Below are 19,951 nucleotides of genomic sequence, written 5' to 3' on the forward strand. Positions count from 1 at the left end.
GCTGGAGGTGGAGGAGGAGATTTGGGCATGGGGAAGCAACTTTGTTTTCAGGGTGGTGAGGGAAACAGTGACCTGTCACACAGCTCCAACTGACTCAGGGTCTAACAAGGCCCACCAGCCTCAAGCAAGAGCAGACACCTCCCAGACACAGAAAGGACTGGGGAATTTGGAATATGTAAAAACCTGCGAGATCCAAGCCGAACGTTTGGATTCTGCTGCTCAGGACACATTGGCAGGGGGTGTGTGGCCAAAGTTTCTGTACCCATTTCTGCAATCTCCCTACAGGCTCTGGCCCAACCTCAACCCCAGGAACACTCTGTCCTCTCAAGCCTGTCCTTTCAGAGTTACATATCTAGAATGTCCCGGATTGAAGGTGACATTTCTCGTTTTAACCTTGAGCTGTGTTGTTTCTGAAGGGCTCTCCAGGTGATCGTGGGCAGGCTGGGCCGGCAGGACCCATTGGACTCCCTGGGCGACCTGGCCCTCAAGGGCCCCCAGGCCCTTCCGGTGAAAAGGGTGCCCCTGTAAGTACAGCTTCTCCTGATTGTACCTCTCGTCTGTATATTGTCCATGTACCAGCTACTGTGCTATCCATTCAATGTCAATTCCCCTCTCCATGTACCTTCATTTGTATGTTCTATGAATGTACTTGAATCTACGTGCACTGTGCTTTCACAATATTCCACACTCTGTGTCTCGCCTGCTCCCTCTTTGATGTTCACCCTTGGTCTTCTCTGTAGCTATGTCACAGCAGTTCCCAGAATCTCACCTTAGGACTGAGATCCTGCGCAATTACAACGAACATTCGAAGCAAGGCCCACTGAGGGGAGCTGCCTCCCGGTTTGGGTGGGCTCGATGCAGTCATTGTGCCAGCAACATCAATAGAAAAGGTTGATCCCAAGGAGCAGATTGGCCATCTTTGGATCCATCTTTCAAGCTTTTGATACCATTGATGAACATCAACAACCTGGACAAAGGGGTTTGAGACTCCTTCAGGTGATAGCGGGCTGTCTGTCTCTCAGTTCAGATATCGGGTTGGGGTGTACATTGACTCCTCACTGCTTCTCTCTCCTCCTTCTGCTTGCAGGGTGAGAAAGGACCTCAGGGACCAGCAGGTCGTGATGGGGTCCAGGGTCCTGTTGGTCTCCCAGGTCCAGCTGGCCCATCAGGACCACCAGGGGAAGATGGAGATAAGGTGAGAACCCAACCACTGGCTTGTCATCAGATGCTTCACTTAGTATAGCAGCACATGCTAAGGAGGTCATGCAGTATGCCAACACTCCCCTGTGCTAACTGGAAGGCTGTAGGAGCATTGGGCAGGGTGGAAACAAATTGACAAAGACAGGACCAATTTGAGAGGTGAAGCAAAAGCAATAAACTCAGTAGGCTGGAGCTCTCCCTTCTAGAAAGGAAAAGGCTGAGGGATGTGGTTTCTCATATCATGAAAGACTTTGATCGGTCAATATAGAGAGTGACTCATGAGGAAGGTTAAAACTCAAGGCCGTCAGTGTTAGGCAGGAAGGAAGTTCCCAATGGCCAGGGAGTTCAGAACCAGCGGGTCACAGTCTAAAGGTACAGGGTGGGCCATTTGGGACAGAAATGAGGAGCAATATCTTCACCCAGAGAATGGGGAGCCCGTGGAATTCTCTGCCACAGAAATTGGTTGACACTAAAACATTAAGTGTTTTCAAGAAGGCATTAGATCAAGTTCTTAGGACTAAAGGGATCAAAGGTTATGGGGAGAAAACGGGAACAGGGGCGTGAATTGGATGATCAGCTATGATCAAATTGCATGGTGGAGCAGCCTCGAAGGGCCGAATGGCCTACTGCTCCTCCTAGTTTCTATGTATGACAGTCATGAATAATCTGGTAGGGAATCCAGGGGAAGCTTTATCCAGAGAGCAGAAAGACAGTGGAATAAAAGCAGAAATTGCTGTGGAAACTCAGCAGGTTTGGCAGTATCAAAGGAGAGCAAAACAGGGTTAAAGTTTGGAGTTCAGTGACTCTTCTTTGGAAATCTAACTTTGAGTGCATTTCTAGGGAGGCTGGTTAAAGATAGGACAGGTGTAAGAGCGATAGGGTTAGGGTTTATTCGAAAACCAATGACTCTTGATGTAATTTCTCCTTTCAGGGTGAAGCTGGTGAGGCAGGTCAGAAAGGCAGCAAAGGTGACAAAGGCGAACAGGTAAGAACTGACATCATGGGCTCGGTATAAACTGAAAGAACTGTGGATGCTGTAAATCACAAACAAGATTAGAAACTGTTGCAATAGAAATGTTCAGCAGGCCTGGCAGCATCTGTGGAGAGAAGTCGGAGTGACCCTTCCTCAGAACCCCATGGGCCATGTGTGTGATGAAAATGGCCCTCGTCTCCCCCCACCCCATCCCTCACCAGCTGTCTGGGTTTGCTTATGTCAGTATTGCCTTGCATGAGTGACACATATTTCTGGGGACACTAAGTAACAATGCTTTCAGATTAAGTGCTCCCCAGAGCTCTTTTTGTTAGTGATCAGTACAGGAACGAACAGGTCTCACCATATGGGCTCGAGAAAAGCTGACTGAGAAACACCCAGCACAGCACAATAGCTGGCCTCGGCTCAGGAGGGAAATGAGAAGATGGAGAACCAGAGCTATTATTGGGCAGATATCAGGTCAGAATGAGATGTTCAAATGATGGCCTGCTTATAATTTAACTCCATGTAACCCCAAGGGACTGTGCCCTGACTGTTTTTTTGGAGTTAAAAGAAATTGGGCAGATGAGACTGGGTGATCTGCAATAGGATGGGGAGATCCCTAGGCATTGTCCCTGGATCTATGTCCATCTCTTCAACAGGAAGCAGCAACACTTGGCTCCAACTCTTCAGCAAATGTGCTCCTGACTGGATTGGAATCCTCCTCCTTTTGAGGAGATTAAAGATGCACTTGTACCTTTCTGGGTGGGAGTGGTGAGGTAGTGGTGATGTCCCTGGACTAGCATCCCAGAGTCCCAGGTTTCAAGTCCCATCACAGCCGTGGTGACTGGGAAACCATCATAATTGTTGTATAAACCTATCGCTACCGTCCTTCAGGAAAATCTGCTCTCTTTACCTGGTCTGGCCAATGTGTGACTCCACACCCACAGCAATGTATTTGATTCTTAACTGCCCTTTGAAATGAAATAGCTAGGCACTCAGTTCAAGGGCAACAAAAGCTGGCCTTGCCAGGATGCCCACATGCCATGAAGGAATGAGGAGCCATATTTCCAGTACCTTCACTTGGCTCCAGTGTGGATGGATGTGACTCTGCAAGGAGTAAACGGGCAAACGTCAACCTGAATGAGGACAAAACAGATTCCTGCTCCCCCCGATAATGAATGCTGATTTGACCCTTCTCTGAAGCTGGGTTTTACTCCATGTTTGAACAGGGGTAAATCTGTGCTGTAGGTGAGCTGAGGGACTACTGGATGGGATGGCCTTTGACTGATTACAGTCAGAGAGTGTGATCCTTTTGTTGGGTTGTGTATTTGATGCAGTTCCTCTTCCTGAAGGTGGCTGTTTGATCATCTCTTTACAGGGTCCACCTGGTCCGTCAGGACCTCAAGGCCCCATTGGACAACCTGGACCAGCTGTGAGTACCACATCATTTCCTGGCATAGTCACATTTGGGTGAGGAGCCTCCGTGAGAAGATTCTGACTCTGAGACCTCATTTGTTTTTTAGGGTGCAGATGGAGAGCCTGGCCCGAGAGGACAGCAAGGTCTCTTTGGCCAGAAAGGTGATGAAGGCCCAAGGGGTTTCCATGGTCCTCCTGGTCCAGTTGGTCTTCAGGTAAGTTAAAGCATCCTTTTCAATCATTACAACTGGATCACAGCTGCCCGGCAGAGAGCTGCTAATTCATTCAGAAACCTCTGATCAATTGGATCAGAGAATTCCTTGGGTCTGCATCTTGTAATGAGCATGATGTGGAGGTACCGGTGTTGGACTGAGGGGGACAGACAGGTTTATTTGAAACCACAAGCTTTTGGATCTGAGAAAGGAGCAGTGCTCTGAAAGTTAGTGCTTCTAAATAAACCTGTTAGTCTATAACCTGGTGTCGTGTGATCTCTGACTTTGAAATGAACAAGGAAACACACAGAGTGACACGCTTCACCCACTAATGGTCAGTTTTCACTCTTGTCTGAAGCTCCTAATCCCTTCTTTGAAGCCTCATAGGTTTTGTGGATTACTGTGCGAGTGCCTGTCCTCACAGCCAAGATCACAGGTATCAGGCAGGGGCTCTGACTGTCTCCATGATCTGTGACTCTCTTTAGGAGCTGTCAGTTCCCTCAGATACAAACTCAATGTGGCATCCTGCAGGTTTGGGTTAGGTAGGGAATGCTACTGTCCTGTGTGCAACCTTCAACACAACCTGTTTAATACATTCAACACTTGGTACAGGATTAATGAAGACAGCTGGTATCAACAGATCGAGTGGGGGTAGGGGGTGGGGGCAGGCTGGCGTCTATCTGTGAACCTTTAAAACTGATGAGATATCATGAGAAAACAGTTAAAAACAATATAGAATTAAAAATCGCATTGAGTCCGTGCCACCAAAACTACACGACAACCAACAACCCCCCCTTCACTACACACCACACCCCCCACCTGCCTACAGCCCCCCACACATCACCCCTACACCCCCCGACATCACCCTACACCCCTCCACACAACCCCCCACACACCCCCCAACACATCCCCCGACATCACCCTACACATCCCCACACACCCCCGACATCTCCCCTACAACCCTCCACACCCCCCCCACACACCCCCGACATCACCCTACACATCCCCACACACCCCCGACATCTCCCCTACAACCCTCCACACACACCCCACGACATCACCCCTACACACCCCCGACATCTCCCCTACACCCCTCCACACACCCTCCCCACACACCCCCGACATCACCCCTACACCCCCCACACACTCCCCGACATCAACCCTACACCGCCCCACACACACCCCCACACACCCCCCGACATCACCCCTACACCCCCCCGACATCTCCCCTACACCCCTCCACACACCCCCCCCCCACACACCCCCGACATCACCCCTACATCCCCACACACTCCCCGACATCAACCCTACACCGCCCCACACACACCCCCACACACCCCCCGACATCACCCCTACACCCCCCCCCACACACCCTCCGACATCACCCCTCCACACCCACACACACCCCCCGACATCACCCCTACACCCCCTCACACGCACACCCACACACCCCCCGACATCACCCATACACACCCCCACATATCCCCGACATCACCCCTACACCCCCACATCCCCCCGACATCACCCCTACACCCCCCACACCCATCCCGACATCACCCCTACACCCCCCCACACACACCCCGATATCACCCCTACACCCCCCCCACACACCCCGACATCACCCCTACACCCCCACACCCCCCCCAACATCACCCCTACACCCCCACACCCCCCCCAACATCAGCCGTACACTCCCCACACCCCCTCCGACATCACCCCTACACCCCCCACATACTCCCCGACATCAACCCTACACCGCCCCACACACACCCCCACACAACCCCCGACATCACCCCTACACCCCCCCCCACACACCCTCCGACACCACCCCTCCACACCCACACACAACCCCCGACATCACCCCTACACCCCCCCCACACACCCTCCGACACCACCCCTCCACACCCACACACACCCCCCGACATCACCCCTACACCCACTCACACACACCCCCACACACCCCCCGACATCACTCCTACACCCCCCACACACCCCAACATCACCCCTACACTCCCCACACACACCCCCCCGACAACACCTCTACACCCCCCCCACACACCCTCCGACATCACCCCTCACACGCACACCCACACCCCCCCCCGACATCACCCCTACACACCCCCACATATCCCCGACATCACTCCTCCACCCCCCACACACCCCAACATCACCCCTACACAACCCACACACCCCCCGACATCACTCTTACACCCCCCACACACACCCCGACATCACTCTTACACCCCCCACACAACCCCCAACATCGCCCCTACAGTTCCCACATACGCCTCGACATCACCCCTACACCCCCACACACACCCCGACATCACTCTTACACCCCCCACACAACCCCCAACATCGCCCCTACAGTTCCCACATACGCCTCGACATCACCCCTACACCCCCACACACACCCCGACATCACTCTTACACCCCCCACACAACCCCCAACATCGCCCCTACAGTTCCCACATACGCCTCGACATCACCCCTACACCCCCACACACACCCCGACATCACTCTTACACCCCCCACACAACCCCCAACATCGCCCCTACAGTTCCCACATACGCCTCGACATCACCCCTACACCCCCACACACACCCCGACATCACCCCTACACCCCCCACACACATCCCTACACCCCACAAACCCCCCAACATCACCCCTATACCCCCCCACATACGCCTCGACATCACCCCTATACCCCCACACACCCCCCGACATCATCCCTACACCCCGCCCACACACCACACGACATCACCCCTACACACCCCGACATATCCCCGACATCACTCCTACACCCCCCACACCCCCCGACATCACCCCTACACCCCCCCATACAACCCGACATCACCCCTACACCCCCCACACACACACCGACATCACCCCTACACCCCCCACACACACACCGACATCACCCCTACACCCGCCACACACCCCCGACATCACCCCTACACCCCCCACACACACACCGACATCACCCCTACACCCGCCACACACCCCCCAACATCACCCCTACACCCCCCACACACACACCGACATCACCCCTACACCCGCCACACACCCCCCGACATCACCCTACACACATCCCCACACACCACCCGACATCACCCCTACACCGCCCACACACCCTGACATCACCCTTACACCCCACACATCCCCCTGACATCACCCCAAAACACCCCACTCCCCCCGACATCACCCCTACACTCCCCACACCCCCTCCGACATCACCCCTACACCGCCCACACACACACCGACATCACCCCTACACTCCCCACACCCCCTCCGACATCACCCCTACACCGCCCACACACACACCGACATCACCCCTACACCCCCCACACACCCCCGACATCACCCCTACACCCCCCACACACACACCGACATCACCCCTATACCCCCCCACACAACCCGACATCACCCCTACACCCCCCACACACACACCGACATCACCCCTACACCCCCCACACACACACCGACATCACCCCTACACCCGCCACACACCCCCGACATCACCCCTACACCCCCCACACACACACCGACATCACCCCTACACCCGCCACACACCCCCCAACATCACCCCTACACCCCCCACACACACACCGACATCACCCCTACACCCGCCACACACCCCCCGACATCACCCTACACACATCCCCACACACCACCCGACATCACCCCTACACCGCCCACACGCCCTGACATCACCCTTACACCCCACACATCCCCCCGACATCACCCCTACACCCCCACACCCCCCCGACATCACCCCTACACCCCCTCACACACACCCCGACATCACCCCTACACCCCCACACCCCCCCGACATCACCCCTACACCCCCTCACACACACCCCGACATCACCCCTACACCCCCACACCCCCCCGACATCACCCCTACACCCCCTCACACACACCCCCGACATCACCCCTACACCCCCTCACACACACCCCGACATCACCCCTACACCCGCCACACCCAACCCGACATCACCCCTACACCCGCCACACCCACCCCGACATCACCCCTACCCCCCCCCCATACACCCAGACATCACCCCTGCACCCCCACACCCCCCAACATCACCCGTACACTCCCCACACCCCCTCCGACATCACCCCTATACCCCCCACATACTCCCCGACATCACCCCTCCACTCCCACACACACCCCCCGACATCACCCCTACACCCCCTCACACGCACACCCACACACCCCCCGACATCACCCCTACACACCCCCACATATCCCCGACATCACTCCTACACCCCCCACACACCCCAACATCACCCCTACACTCCCCACACACGCCCCGACATCACCCCTACACACCCCACACACCCCCCCGACATCACCGCTACACACCCCACCCCCCCACCCGACATCACCCCTACACTCCCCACACCCCCTCCGACATCACCCCTACACCGCCCACACAAACCCCGTCATCACCCCTACACCCCCCACACACCCCTGACATCACCCCTACACCCCCCACACACCCCAACATCACCCCTACACAACCCACACAGCCCCCGACATCACCACTACACCCCCCACACACGCCCCGACATCTCCCCTACACACCCCACACCCCCCCCCGACATCACCCCTACACACCCCACCCCCCCACCCGACATCACCCCTACACTCCCTACACCCCCTCCGACATCACCCCTACACCGCCCACACAAACCCCGTCATCACCCCTACACCCCCCACACACCCCTGACATCACCCCTACACCCCCCCCACACCCCTGACATCACCCCTACACCCGCCACACCCCCCCGACATCACCCCTACACTCCCCACACCCCGTCCGACATCATCCCTACACCGCCCACACAAACCCCGTCATCACCCCTACACCCCCCACACACCCCTGACATCACCCCTACACCCCCCACACACCCCTGACATCACCCCTACACCCGCCACACCCACCCCGACATCACCCCTACACCCCCACACACCCCTGACATCACCCCTACACCCCCCACACACCCCTGACATCACCCCTACACCCCCCACACCCACCGCTGACATCACCCCTACACCCCCCACACACCCCTGACATCACCCCTACACCCGCCACACCCACCCCGTCATCACCCCTACAACCCCCACACACCCCTGACATCACCCCTACACCCCCCACACCCCCTCCGACATCATACCTACACCGCCCACACAAACCCCGTCATCACCCCTACACCCCCACACACCCCTGACATCACCCCTACACCCCCCACACACCCCTGACATCACCCCTACACCCGCCACACCCACCCCTGACATCACCCCTACACCCTCCACACACCCCTGACATCACCCCTACACCCGCCACACCCACCCCTGACATCACCCCTACACCCCCCACACACCCCTGACATCACCCCTACACCCCCCACACACTCCTGACATCACCCCTACACCCGCCACACCCCCCTGACATCACCCCTACACCCCCCACCCACCCCGACATCACCCCTACACCTCCTCACACACACCCCAACATCACCCCTACACACTCCCACACCCACCCCGACATCACCCCTACACCTCCTCACACACACCCCAACATCACCCCTACACACTCCCACACCCACCCCGACATCACCCCTACACCCCCCCACACACAGCCCGACATCACCCCTACACCCCCCACACACCCCCAACATCACCCCTACACTCCCCACACTCACCCCGACATCACCCCTACACCCGCCACACCCACCCCGACATCACCCCTACACCCCCCCACACACACAGCCCGACATCACCCCTACACCACCCACACACCCCCGACATCACCCCTACACTCCCCACACCCCCCCGACATCACCCCTACACTCCCCACACACCCCTGACATCACCCCTACACCCGCCACACCCACCCCGACATCACCCCTACACCCCCACACACCCCTGACATCACCCCTACACCCGCCACACTCCCCTGACATCACCCCTACACCTCCCACACACTCCTGACATCACCCCTACACCCGCCACACCCCCCTGACATCACCCCTACACCCCCCACACACTCCTGACATCACTCCTACACCCGCCACACCCCCCTGACATCACCCCTACACCCCCCACCCACCCCGACATCACCCCTACACCTCCTCACACACACCCCAACATCACCCCTACACACTCCCACACCCACCCCGACATCACCCCTACACCCCCCACACACACAGCCCGACATCAGCCCTACACCCCCCACACCCACCCCGACATCACCCCTACACCCGCCACACCCACCCCGACATCACCCCTACACCCCCCCACACACACAGCCCGACATCACCCCTACACCCCCCACACACCCCCGACATCACCCCTACACTCCCCACACACCCCCGACATCACCCCTACACCCCCCACACCCACCCCGACATCATCCCTACACCCCCCACACACACACCCCGACATCACCCCTACACCACCCACACCCACCCCGACATCATCCCTACACCCCCCACACACACCCCCGACATCACCCCTACACCCCCCACACCCACCCCGACATCATCCCTACACCCCCCACACACACACCCCGACATCACCCCTACACTCCCCACACACACCGACATCACCCCTACACACCCCACACCCCCCCCCGACATCACTCCTACACCCCCCCACACCTCCTAGACATCACCCCTACACCCCCACACCCCCCACGACATCACCCCTACACCCCCACATACACCCCAACATCACCCCATACACCCCTACACACACCCCGACATCACCCCTACACACCCCCATACACCCCCCAACATCCCCCCTACACACCGCCACATAACCCCCGACATCACCCCTACACCCCCCCCCAACATTACCCCTACACCCCCCCACACATCCCATGACATCACCCCTACACCCCCCACACACCCCCCCACACCACCCCTGACATCACCCCAACACACCCCTCCACACACAGCCCGACATTACCCCTACACCCCGCCGACATCACCCCTACACACCCCCCAACTTCACCCCTACACCCCCCACACACCCCCACACACACACCCCGACATCACCCCTACACTCCCCACACACACCGACATCACCCCTACACACCCCACACCCCCCCCGACATCACTCCTACACCCCCCCACACCTCCTAGACATCACCCCTACACCCCCACACCCCCCACGACATCACCCCTACACCCCCACATACACCCCAACATCACCCCATACACCCCTACACACACCCCGACATCACCCCTACACACCCCCATACACCCCCCAACATCCCCCCTACACACCGCCACATAACCCCCGACATCACCCCTACACCCCTCCCAACATTACCCCTACACCCCCCCACACATCCCATGACATCACGCCTACACCCCCCACACACCCCCCCACACACCCCCTGACATCACCCCAACACACCCCTCCACACACAGCCCGACATTACCCCTACACCCCGCCGACATCACCCCTACACACCCCCCAACTTCACCCCTACACCCCCCACACACCCCCCCACACACCCCCTGACATCACCCCTACACACCCCTCCACACACAGCCCGACATTACCCCTACACCCCCCCGACATCACCCCTACACACTCTCCAACTTCACCTCTACACCCCCCACACACCCCGACATCACCTCTACACACCCCTCACACACCCCCTGACATCACCTCTACACACCCCTCACACACACCCCAACATCACCCCTACACACCCCTCACACACCCCCTGACATCACCTCTACACACCCCTCACACACACCCCAACATCACCCCTACACACCCCACACACACCCCAACATCACCCCTACACACCCCACACACACCCCAACATTACCCCTACACCCCCCCGACATCACCCCTACACACCCCACACACACCCCAACATCACCCCTACACACCCCCACACCCACCCCGACATCACCCCTACACACCCCCACACACACCCCGATATCACCCCTACACACCCCCCAACATCACGCCTACACACCCCTACACACCCCCACACACCCCCCAACAACCCCCCTACACACACCCACATACTCCCCGACATCACCCCTACACACCCCTCCACACACCCCCGAACATTACCCCTACACCCCCCACACACCCCAACATCACCCCTACACCCCCCACACACCCCCCGACATCACACCTATACACCCCCACATATCCCCGACATCACTCCTACACCCCCCACATACCCTGACATCACCCCTACACAACCCACACACCCCCCGACATCACCCTTACACCCCCCACACAACTCCCGACATCACCCTTACACCCCCCACACAACTCCCGACATCACCCCTACACAACCCACACACCCCCCGACATCACCCTTACACCCCCCACACAACTCCCGACATCACCCTTACACCCCCCACACAACTCCCGACATCACCCCTATACCCCCACACAACCCCCGACATCACCCCTACACCCCCCACACACCCCCCGACATCACCCTTACACCCCCCACACAACCCCCGACATCACCCCTACACCCCCCACACACCCCCCGACATCACACCTACACACCCCCACATATCCCCGACATCACTCCTACACCCCCCACACCCACCCCGACATCACCCTTACACCCCCCACACAACCCCCGACATCAACCCTACACCCCCCACACACATCCCTACACACCATACACCCCCTAAAATCACCCCTACACCCCCCACACACACACCCCGACATCACCCTTACACCCCCCACACACCCCACGACATCACCCCTACACACCCCCACATATCCCCGACATCACTCCTACAACCCCCACACCCCCCGACATCACACCTACACCTCCCCACACACACCCCGACATCACCCCTACACCCCCACACGCCCCCCGACATCACCCCTACACCCACAAACACACCCTAACATCACGCCATACACCCCTACACACACCCCGACATCACACCTACACAACCCCCCATCATCCCCCCTACACACCGCCACATACCCCCCGACATCACCCCTACACACCCCCCAACATTACCCCTACACCCCCCCTACACCAGTCCCTACACTATTCCCCTACACCAGTTCCCTACACCAGTTCCCTACACCATTCCCTACCCCATTTCTAACACCAGTCCCTACACCAGTCCCCTACACCAGTCCCCTTCACCAGTCCCTACACTAGTCCCTACACCAGTCCCCTACACCAGTCCCTACACTAGTCCCTACACCAGTTCCCTACACCAGTCCCTACACTAGTCCCTACACTATTCCCCTACACCAGTTCCCTACACCAGTCCCTACACCAGTCCCTACACCAGTCCCCTACACCAGTCCCCTACACTAGTCCCTACATTATTCCCCTACACCAGTTCCCTACACCAGTCCCTACACTAGTCCCTACACCAGTCCCCTACACCAGTCCCTACACTAGTCCCTACACCAGTCCCCTACACCAGTCCCAAAACCAGTCCCTACACTAGTCCCTACACTATTCCCCTACACCAGTTCCCTACACCATTCCCCTACACCATTTCTAACACCAGTCCCAACACCAGTTCACTACACCAGTTCCCTACACCAGTTCCTACACCAGTCCCTACACCAGTCCCCTACACCAGACACCTACACCAGTCCCCTACACCATTCCCCTACACCATTTCAAACACCAGTCCCAAAACCAGTCCCAAAACCAGTCCCAAAACCAGTCCCAACACCAGTTCCCTACACCAGTCCCTAACATCAGTCCCTGACACTGGTTCCCGACACTGGTTCCCGACACCGGTTCCCTACATTGGTCCATACACTAGTCCCTACACCAGTCCCTACACTATTCCCAAACACCAGTCCCAACACCAGTCCCTACACCAGTCCCCTACACCAGTCCCCTACACTAGTCCCTACACTAGTCCCTACACTATTCCCCTACACCCGTCCCCTACACCATTCCCCACACCATTTCTAACACCAGTCCCAACACCAGTCCCTACACCAGTTCCCTACACCAGTTCCCTACACCAGTCCCTACACTAGTCCCTACACCAGTCCGCGACACCAGTTCCCGACACCGGTTCCGTACACCAGTCCCTACACTAGTCCCTACACCAGTCCCTACACTATTCCCCAACACCAGTCCCAACACCAGTCCCAACACAAGTCCCTACACCAGTCCCTACACTATTCCCCAACACCAGTCCCAACACCAGTCCCAACACAAGTCCCAACACCAGTTCCCTACACCAGTCCCTACACCAGTCCCTACACCAGTCCGCGACACCAGTTCCCGACACTGGTTCCGTACACCAGTCCCGACACTAGTCCCTACACCAGTCCCTACAGTATTCCCCAACACCAGTCCCAACACCAGTCCCAACACAAGTCCCAACACCAGTCCCTACACTAGTCCCAACACCAGTCCCCTACACCAGTCCCCTACACCGGTCCCTGCACCAGTCCCAACACCACTTCCCTACACCAGTCCCTACACCAGTCCCAACACCAGTCCCTACACTAGTCCCAACACCAGTCCCCAACACCAGTCCCTACACCAGTCCCTGCACCAGTCCCAACACCAGTCCCAACACCAGTTCCCTACACCAGTCCCTACACCGGTCCCAACACCAGTTCCCTACACCGTTCCCTACACTACACCCAACACCAGTCCCCTACACCAGTCCCTTATGCCAGTCCCCTACACCAGTCCCTACACTAGTCCCTACACCAGTCCCCTACACCAGTCCCTACACTAGTCCCTACACCAGTCCCCTACACCAGTCCCCTACACCATTTCTAACACCAGTCCCAACACCAGTCCCAAAACCAGTCCCAAAACCAGTCTCAAAACCAGTCCCAACACCAGTTCACTACACCAGTTCCCTACACCAGTTCCTACACCAGTCCCTACAACAGTCCCCTACACCAGTCCCTACACTAGTCCCTACACCAGTCCCCTACACCAGTCCCTACACTAGTCCCTACACCAGTCCCCTACACCAGTCCCCTACACCATTTCTAACACCAGTCCCAACACCAGTCCCAAAACCAGTCCCAAAACCAGTCCCAAAACCAGTCCCAACACCAGTTCACTACACCAGTTCCCTACACCAGTTCCTACACCAGTCCCTACACCAGTCCCCTACACAGACCCCTACACCAGTCCCCTACACCATTCCCCTACACCATTTCTAACACCAGTCCCAACACCAGTCCCAAAACCAGTCCCAAAACCAGTCCCAAAACCAGTCCCAACACCAGTTCACTACACCAGTCCCTAACACCATTCCCCTACACCATTTCTAACACCAGTCCCAACACCAGTCCCAAAACCAGTCCCAAAACCAGTCCCAACACCAGTTCCCTACATCAGTCCCTAACACCAGTCCCCTACACCATTTCTAACACCAGTCCCAACACCAGTTCACTACACCAGTTCCCTACACCAGTTCCTACACCAGTCCCTACACCAGTCCCCTACACAGACCCCTACACCAGTCCCCTACACCATTCCCCTACACCATTTCTAACACCAGTCCCAACACCAGTCCCAACACCAGTCCCAAAACCAGTCCCAAAACCAGTCCCAAAACCAGTCCCAACACCAGTTCCCTACACCAGTCCCTAACACCAGTCCCTGACACTGGTTCCCGACACTGGTTCCCGACACCGGTTCCCTACACTGGTCCCTACACTAGTCCCAACACCAGTCCCTACACTATTCCCAAACACCAGTCCCAACACAGTCCCTACACCAGTCCCCTACACCAGTCCCCTACACTAGTCCCTACACTAGTCCCTACACTATTCCCCTACACCACTCCCCTACACCATTTCTAACACCAGTCCCAACACCAGTTCCCTACACCAGTTCCCTACACCAGTCCCTACAGCAGTCCCTACACCAGTCCCCTACACCAGTTCCCTACACCAGTTCCCTACACTAGTCCCAACACCAGTTCCCTACACCGTTCCCTACACCGTTCCCTACACTAGTCCCTACACCAGTCCCCTACACCGGTCCCCTATACCAGTCCCCTACACCAGTCCCTACACTAGTCCCTACACCAGTCCCCTACACCAGTCCCCTACACCAGTCCCCTACACCGGTCCCCTATACCAGTCCCCAACACCAGTCCCCTACACCAGTCCCTACACTAGTCCCTACACCAGTCCCCTGCACCAGTCCCTACACTAGTCCCTACACCAGTCCCCTACACCAGTCCCCTACACCAGTCCCCTACACCAGTCCCTACACTAGTCCCTACACTATTCCCCTACACCAGTTCCCTACACCATTCCCCTACACCATTTCTAACACCAGTCCCAACACCAGTTGACTACACCAGTTCCCTACACCAGTTCCTACACCAGTCCCTACACCAGTCCCCTACACCAGACCCCTACACCATTCCCCTACACGATTTCTAACACCAGTCCCAACACCAGTCCCAACACCAGTCCCAAAACCAGTCCCAAAACCAGTCCCAACACCAGTTCCCTACACCAGTCCCTAACACCAGTCCCTGACACTGGTTCCCGACACTGGTTCCCGACACCGGTTCCCTACACTGGTCCCTACACTAGTCCCTACACCAGTCCCTACACTATTCCCAAACACCAGTCCCAACACCAGTCCCTACACCAGTCCCCTACACCAGTCCCCTACACTAGTCCCCTACACCAGTCCCTACACCAGTCCCCTACACTAGTCCCTACACTAGTCCCTACACTATTCCCCTACACCAGTCCCCTACACCAGTCCCCTACACCATTCCCCTACACCATTTCTAACACCAGTCCCAACACTAGTTCCCTACACCGGTTCCCAACACCAGTCCCAACACCAGTTCCCTACACCAGTTCCCTACACCAGTCCCTACACCAGTCCCTACACCAGTCCGCGACACCAGTTCCCGACACCAGTTCCCGATACCGGTTCCGTACACCAGTTCCCTACACCAGTCCCTACACCAGTCCCTGCACCTGTCCCAACACCAGTCCCTACACTATTCCCCAACACCAGTCCCAACACAAGTCCCAACACCAGTCCCTACACTAGTCCCAACACCAGTCCCTACACTATTCCCCAACACCAGTCCCAACACAAGTCCCAACAGCAGTCCCAACACCAGTCCCTACACTAGTCCCAACACCAGTCCCCTACACCAGTCACCTACACCGGTCCCTGCACCAGTTCCCTACGCTAGTCCCAACACCAGTTCCCTACACCAGTCCCAACACCAGTCCCAACACCAGTTCCCTACACCAGTTCCCTACACCAGTTCCCTACACCAGTCCCTACACCAGTCCCTACACCAGTCCCTACACCAGTCCCTACACCAGTCCCGACACCAGTTCCCTACACCGGTCCCCTACACCGGTCCCTCCACCAGTTCCCTACACTAGTCCCTACACTAGTCCCTACACTATTCCCCTACACCAGTCCCAACACCAGTTCCCTACACCAGTCCCAACACCAGTCCCAACACCAGTCCCTACACCAGTTCCCTACACCAGTCCCAACACCAGTCCCAACACCAGTTCCCTACACCAGTTCCCTACACCAGTCCCAACACCAGTCCCAACACCAGTCCCAACACCAGTTCCCTACACTAGTCCCTACACCAGTCCCCTACACTAGTCCCTACACCAGTCCCTACACTATTCCCCTACACCAGTCCCAACACCAGTTCCCTACACCGTTCAATATACTAGTCCCTACACGAGTCCCACCATCCCACACTAGGCCCATAGTCTTGAATGTTATGATATTTCAAGTGCCTACCCAGGTACATTTTAAAGGTTGTGAGGGTTCCCCCCTCAACCCCCCTCCCAGGCAAGGCATTTCAGATCCCCACACCGTCTGGGTGAAAAGGCTTTTCAGATCCCCACACTGTCTGGGTGAAAAGGCTTTTCCTCGAATCCTCTCTAAATGCCCTCCCTGCCTTTCACCTTAAAATTATACCCTCTTGTTCTCGACCCTTTGAGAGGAACCGCTGCTTTCTCTGCACCCTGTCCATGCCCTTCATGATCTGATACATCTCGATCAGGCACCTCCCCCAACCTTCTCTGCTCCAAAGGAAACGCCCTGAGCCTATCCAGCCTCTCTTCAGATCGAAGCCGCTCCATCCCAGGGCAACCTCTGGGGAATCTTCTCTGCACCCCCTCCCATGCAATCACGTCCAAATGAATTATGGCTTTATTAATAGAGTAAAATATTTGAGACATTTATCCTAAACATTTATAAATAACTGGTTTACTTCCAGCAGGACAATTGTGTTTAATGCAGAATGCTGCATTCTTAGGACAAATGTCATAAACTGGGAGAGGGTGTGCATCGGGATTTACAGAAGTGGAACCAGGGATAAGGAATTGTGATGAATGCAGAGGGACTTGAGAAGTGGGAATATCTTCCTTGGAGCACAGATGGTTAAGGGGAGATTCAGTCGACACGTTTCAGCTTATGTATGAGTTTAAAGAAATAACTATTTGAGGGGCAGGAGGATCAGTAACCAGACAGAAATCGATTGAGGAGTATCACTAAAAGCACCAGGGTGAAGGGGAGTTTTGGACTCGGTGAGGTATCATGACCTGGGAGGTGCTGCCTGCAAGGGCAGTGGGAGCACATTCAACAGGAATTTTCCCAAAGAAAATTGAAGAAATACTTGGGAATGAGTAATTTTCAGGGTGTGGGGTAAGTGTGATTGATCCATGATTTGGGAATTGAAGGAAATGGTTTCCCTGTTGACACACTAACTGTTAACATTCGATCTGTTCCAGGGGTTACCTGGTCCACCAGGTGAGAAAGGTGAAACTGGTGATGTGGGACCAATGGTAAGTGAGTGTGTTTATGAGAGTGTGTGTGTGAGCATGAGAGAGTGTGTGTATATGAGATTGTGTGTGCGTGTTTGAGATTGTGTGTGTGTATATGAGATTGTGTATGAATTAGTGTAACTGTAACTGTATATATGTATGTGCGTGTGTGTGCGTGTATGAATTAGTGTGAGTGTAACTGTGTATGTGGGTGGGTGGGTGAGTGAATGTGTGTGTGAGTGAGTGTGTGTGTGAGTGTGTATGAGAGTGTTTATGGGTGTGTGTGTGTGTGAGAGAGAGTGTGTATGAGAGTGTTTGGGTGTGTGTGTGGGTGTGAGAGGGTGTGTGTGTGGGTGGTGTGAGAGGGTGTGGGTGTGAGAGGGTGTGTGTGTGTGAGAGTGGGTGTGAGCGTGTGGGAGTGTGGGTGTGTGGGTGTGAGCGTGTGGGTGGGTGTGAGTGGGTGTGGATGTGAGCGTGTGTGGGTGTGGGTGTGAGTGTGTGGGTGTGAGCGTGTGTGGGTGTGAGCGTGTGTGAGTGTGAGTGGGTGTGAGTGTGTGGGTATATGAGATTGTGTATGAATTAGTGTAACTGTAACTGTATATATGTATGTGCAGTGTGGGTGTGAGCGTGTGTGAGTGTGAGTGGGTGTGAGTGTGTGTGGGTGTGAGCGTGTGTGGTGCTTACATCACAAACTTTGTGCCTTCTCTGTGGGTTTGTTTCTATGTGAATGTTGGAGTGTGGTAATGTGGCGATGATGAGAATGTAATTGATTATCCAATGTTTCCATTCGCAGGGTCCCCCTGGGCCCCCAGGACCCCGCGGCCCATCTGGTGCTCCAGGGGCAGATGTAAGTATTTATCCTTGTGAATGATTCACCCTGCTGTCTAACTGGGTAGGGCAATGTCTCACAGTAAACATGCTTGCTAATATTTTAAAACCTTTGTTTTGCAGCAGTTCCAATGTTGTGCTAAATGTTTTGACAGCTCATCCTTCAATTTTACACCAATGTACGTTTATATAGAACCTTCCATGGAGTTAAATGTGGCACAGCTCATGAGAGAGAAGGCAAAACCCACCTCAGAATTTGGCATTCAACCATAAAATAGAGTTATGAGGCATGTGAGCCCAAACCTGATCAATGAGCTTCGCTTTAAGGAGTATCCTAACTGAGGAGTGGGAAGTGGTGAGAATTAGGGAGGGAATTCCAGAGCTTAGAATCTAGGAAGCTAAAAGCTGAAGGTGGAATGATGGAAATCAAAGCACAGATAATGTGGAGCCCTCAGGGCCAATGAGAGTACAGTTTGCAGCCTGTTATAGCAATCCCATTAAAAGGAAAACAAT

At 56.0% G+C, this 19,951-nt stretch overlaps 1 protein-coding gene across 2 annotated transcripts in view; it reads left to right on the plus strand.

Annotated features, from left to right (window-relative positions):
- The window catches only part of col5a1 (procollagen, type V, alpha 1), a 653,133-nt gene that overhangs the window by 536,409 nt on the left and 96,773 nt on the right, over positions 1 to 19,951 (plus strand). For both annotated transcript variants that reach the window (XM_087998144.1, XM_087998143.1), the window contains exons 42-48: positions 417 to 524; positions 1,088 to 1,195; positions 2,132 to 2,185; positions 3,552 to 3,605; positions 3,697 to 3,804; positions 18,578 to 18,631; positions 19,404 to 19,457. In XM_087998144.1, the coding sequence (XP_087854270.1) occupies positions 417 to 524; positions 1,088 to 1,195; positions 2,132 to 2,185; positions 3,552 to 3,605; positions 3,697 to 3,804; positions 18,578 to 18,631; positions 19,404 to 19,457 (540 nt within the window). The remainder of the gene's footprint in view (positions 1 to 416; positions 525 to 1,087; positions 1,196 to 2,131; positions 2,186 to 3,551; positions 3,606 to 3,696; positions 3,805 to 18,577; positions 18,632 to 19,403; positions 19,458 to 19,951) is intronic.

This window comes from Chiloscyllium plagiosum, unplaced genomic scaffold (assembly GCF_037043375.1).
Source record: "Chiloscyllium plagiosum isolate Xiang-an unplaced genomic scaffold, Cpla_swu_hap1 HiC_scaffold_21, whole genome shotgun sequence".
NCBI classification, from domain to species: Eukaryota; Metazoa; Chordata; class Chondrichthyes; order Orectolobiformes; family Hemiscylliidae; genus Chiloscyllium; species Chiloscyllium plagiosum.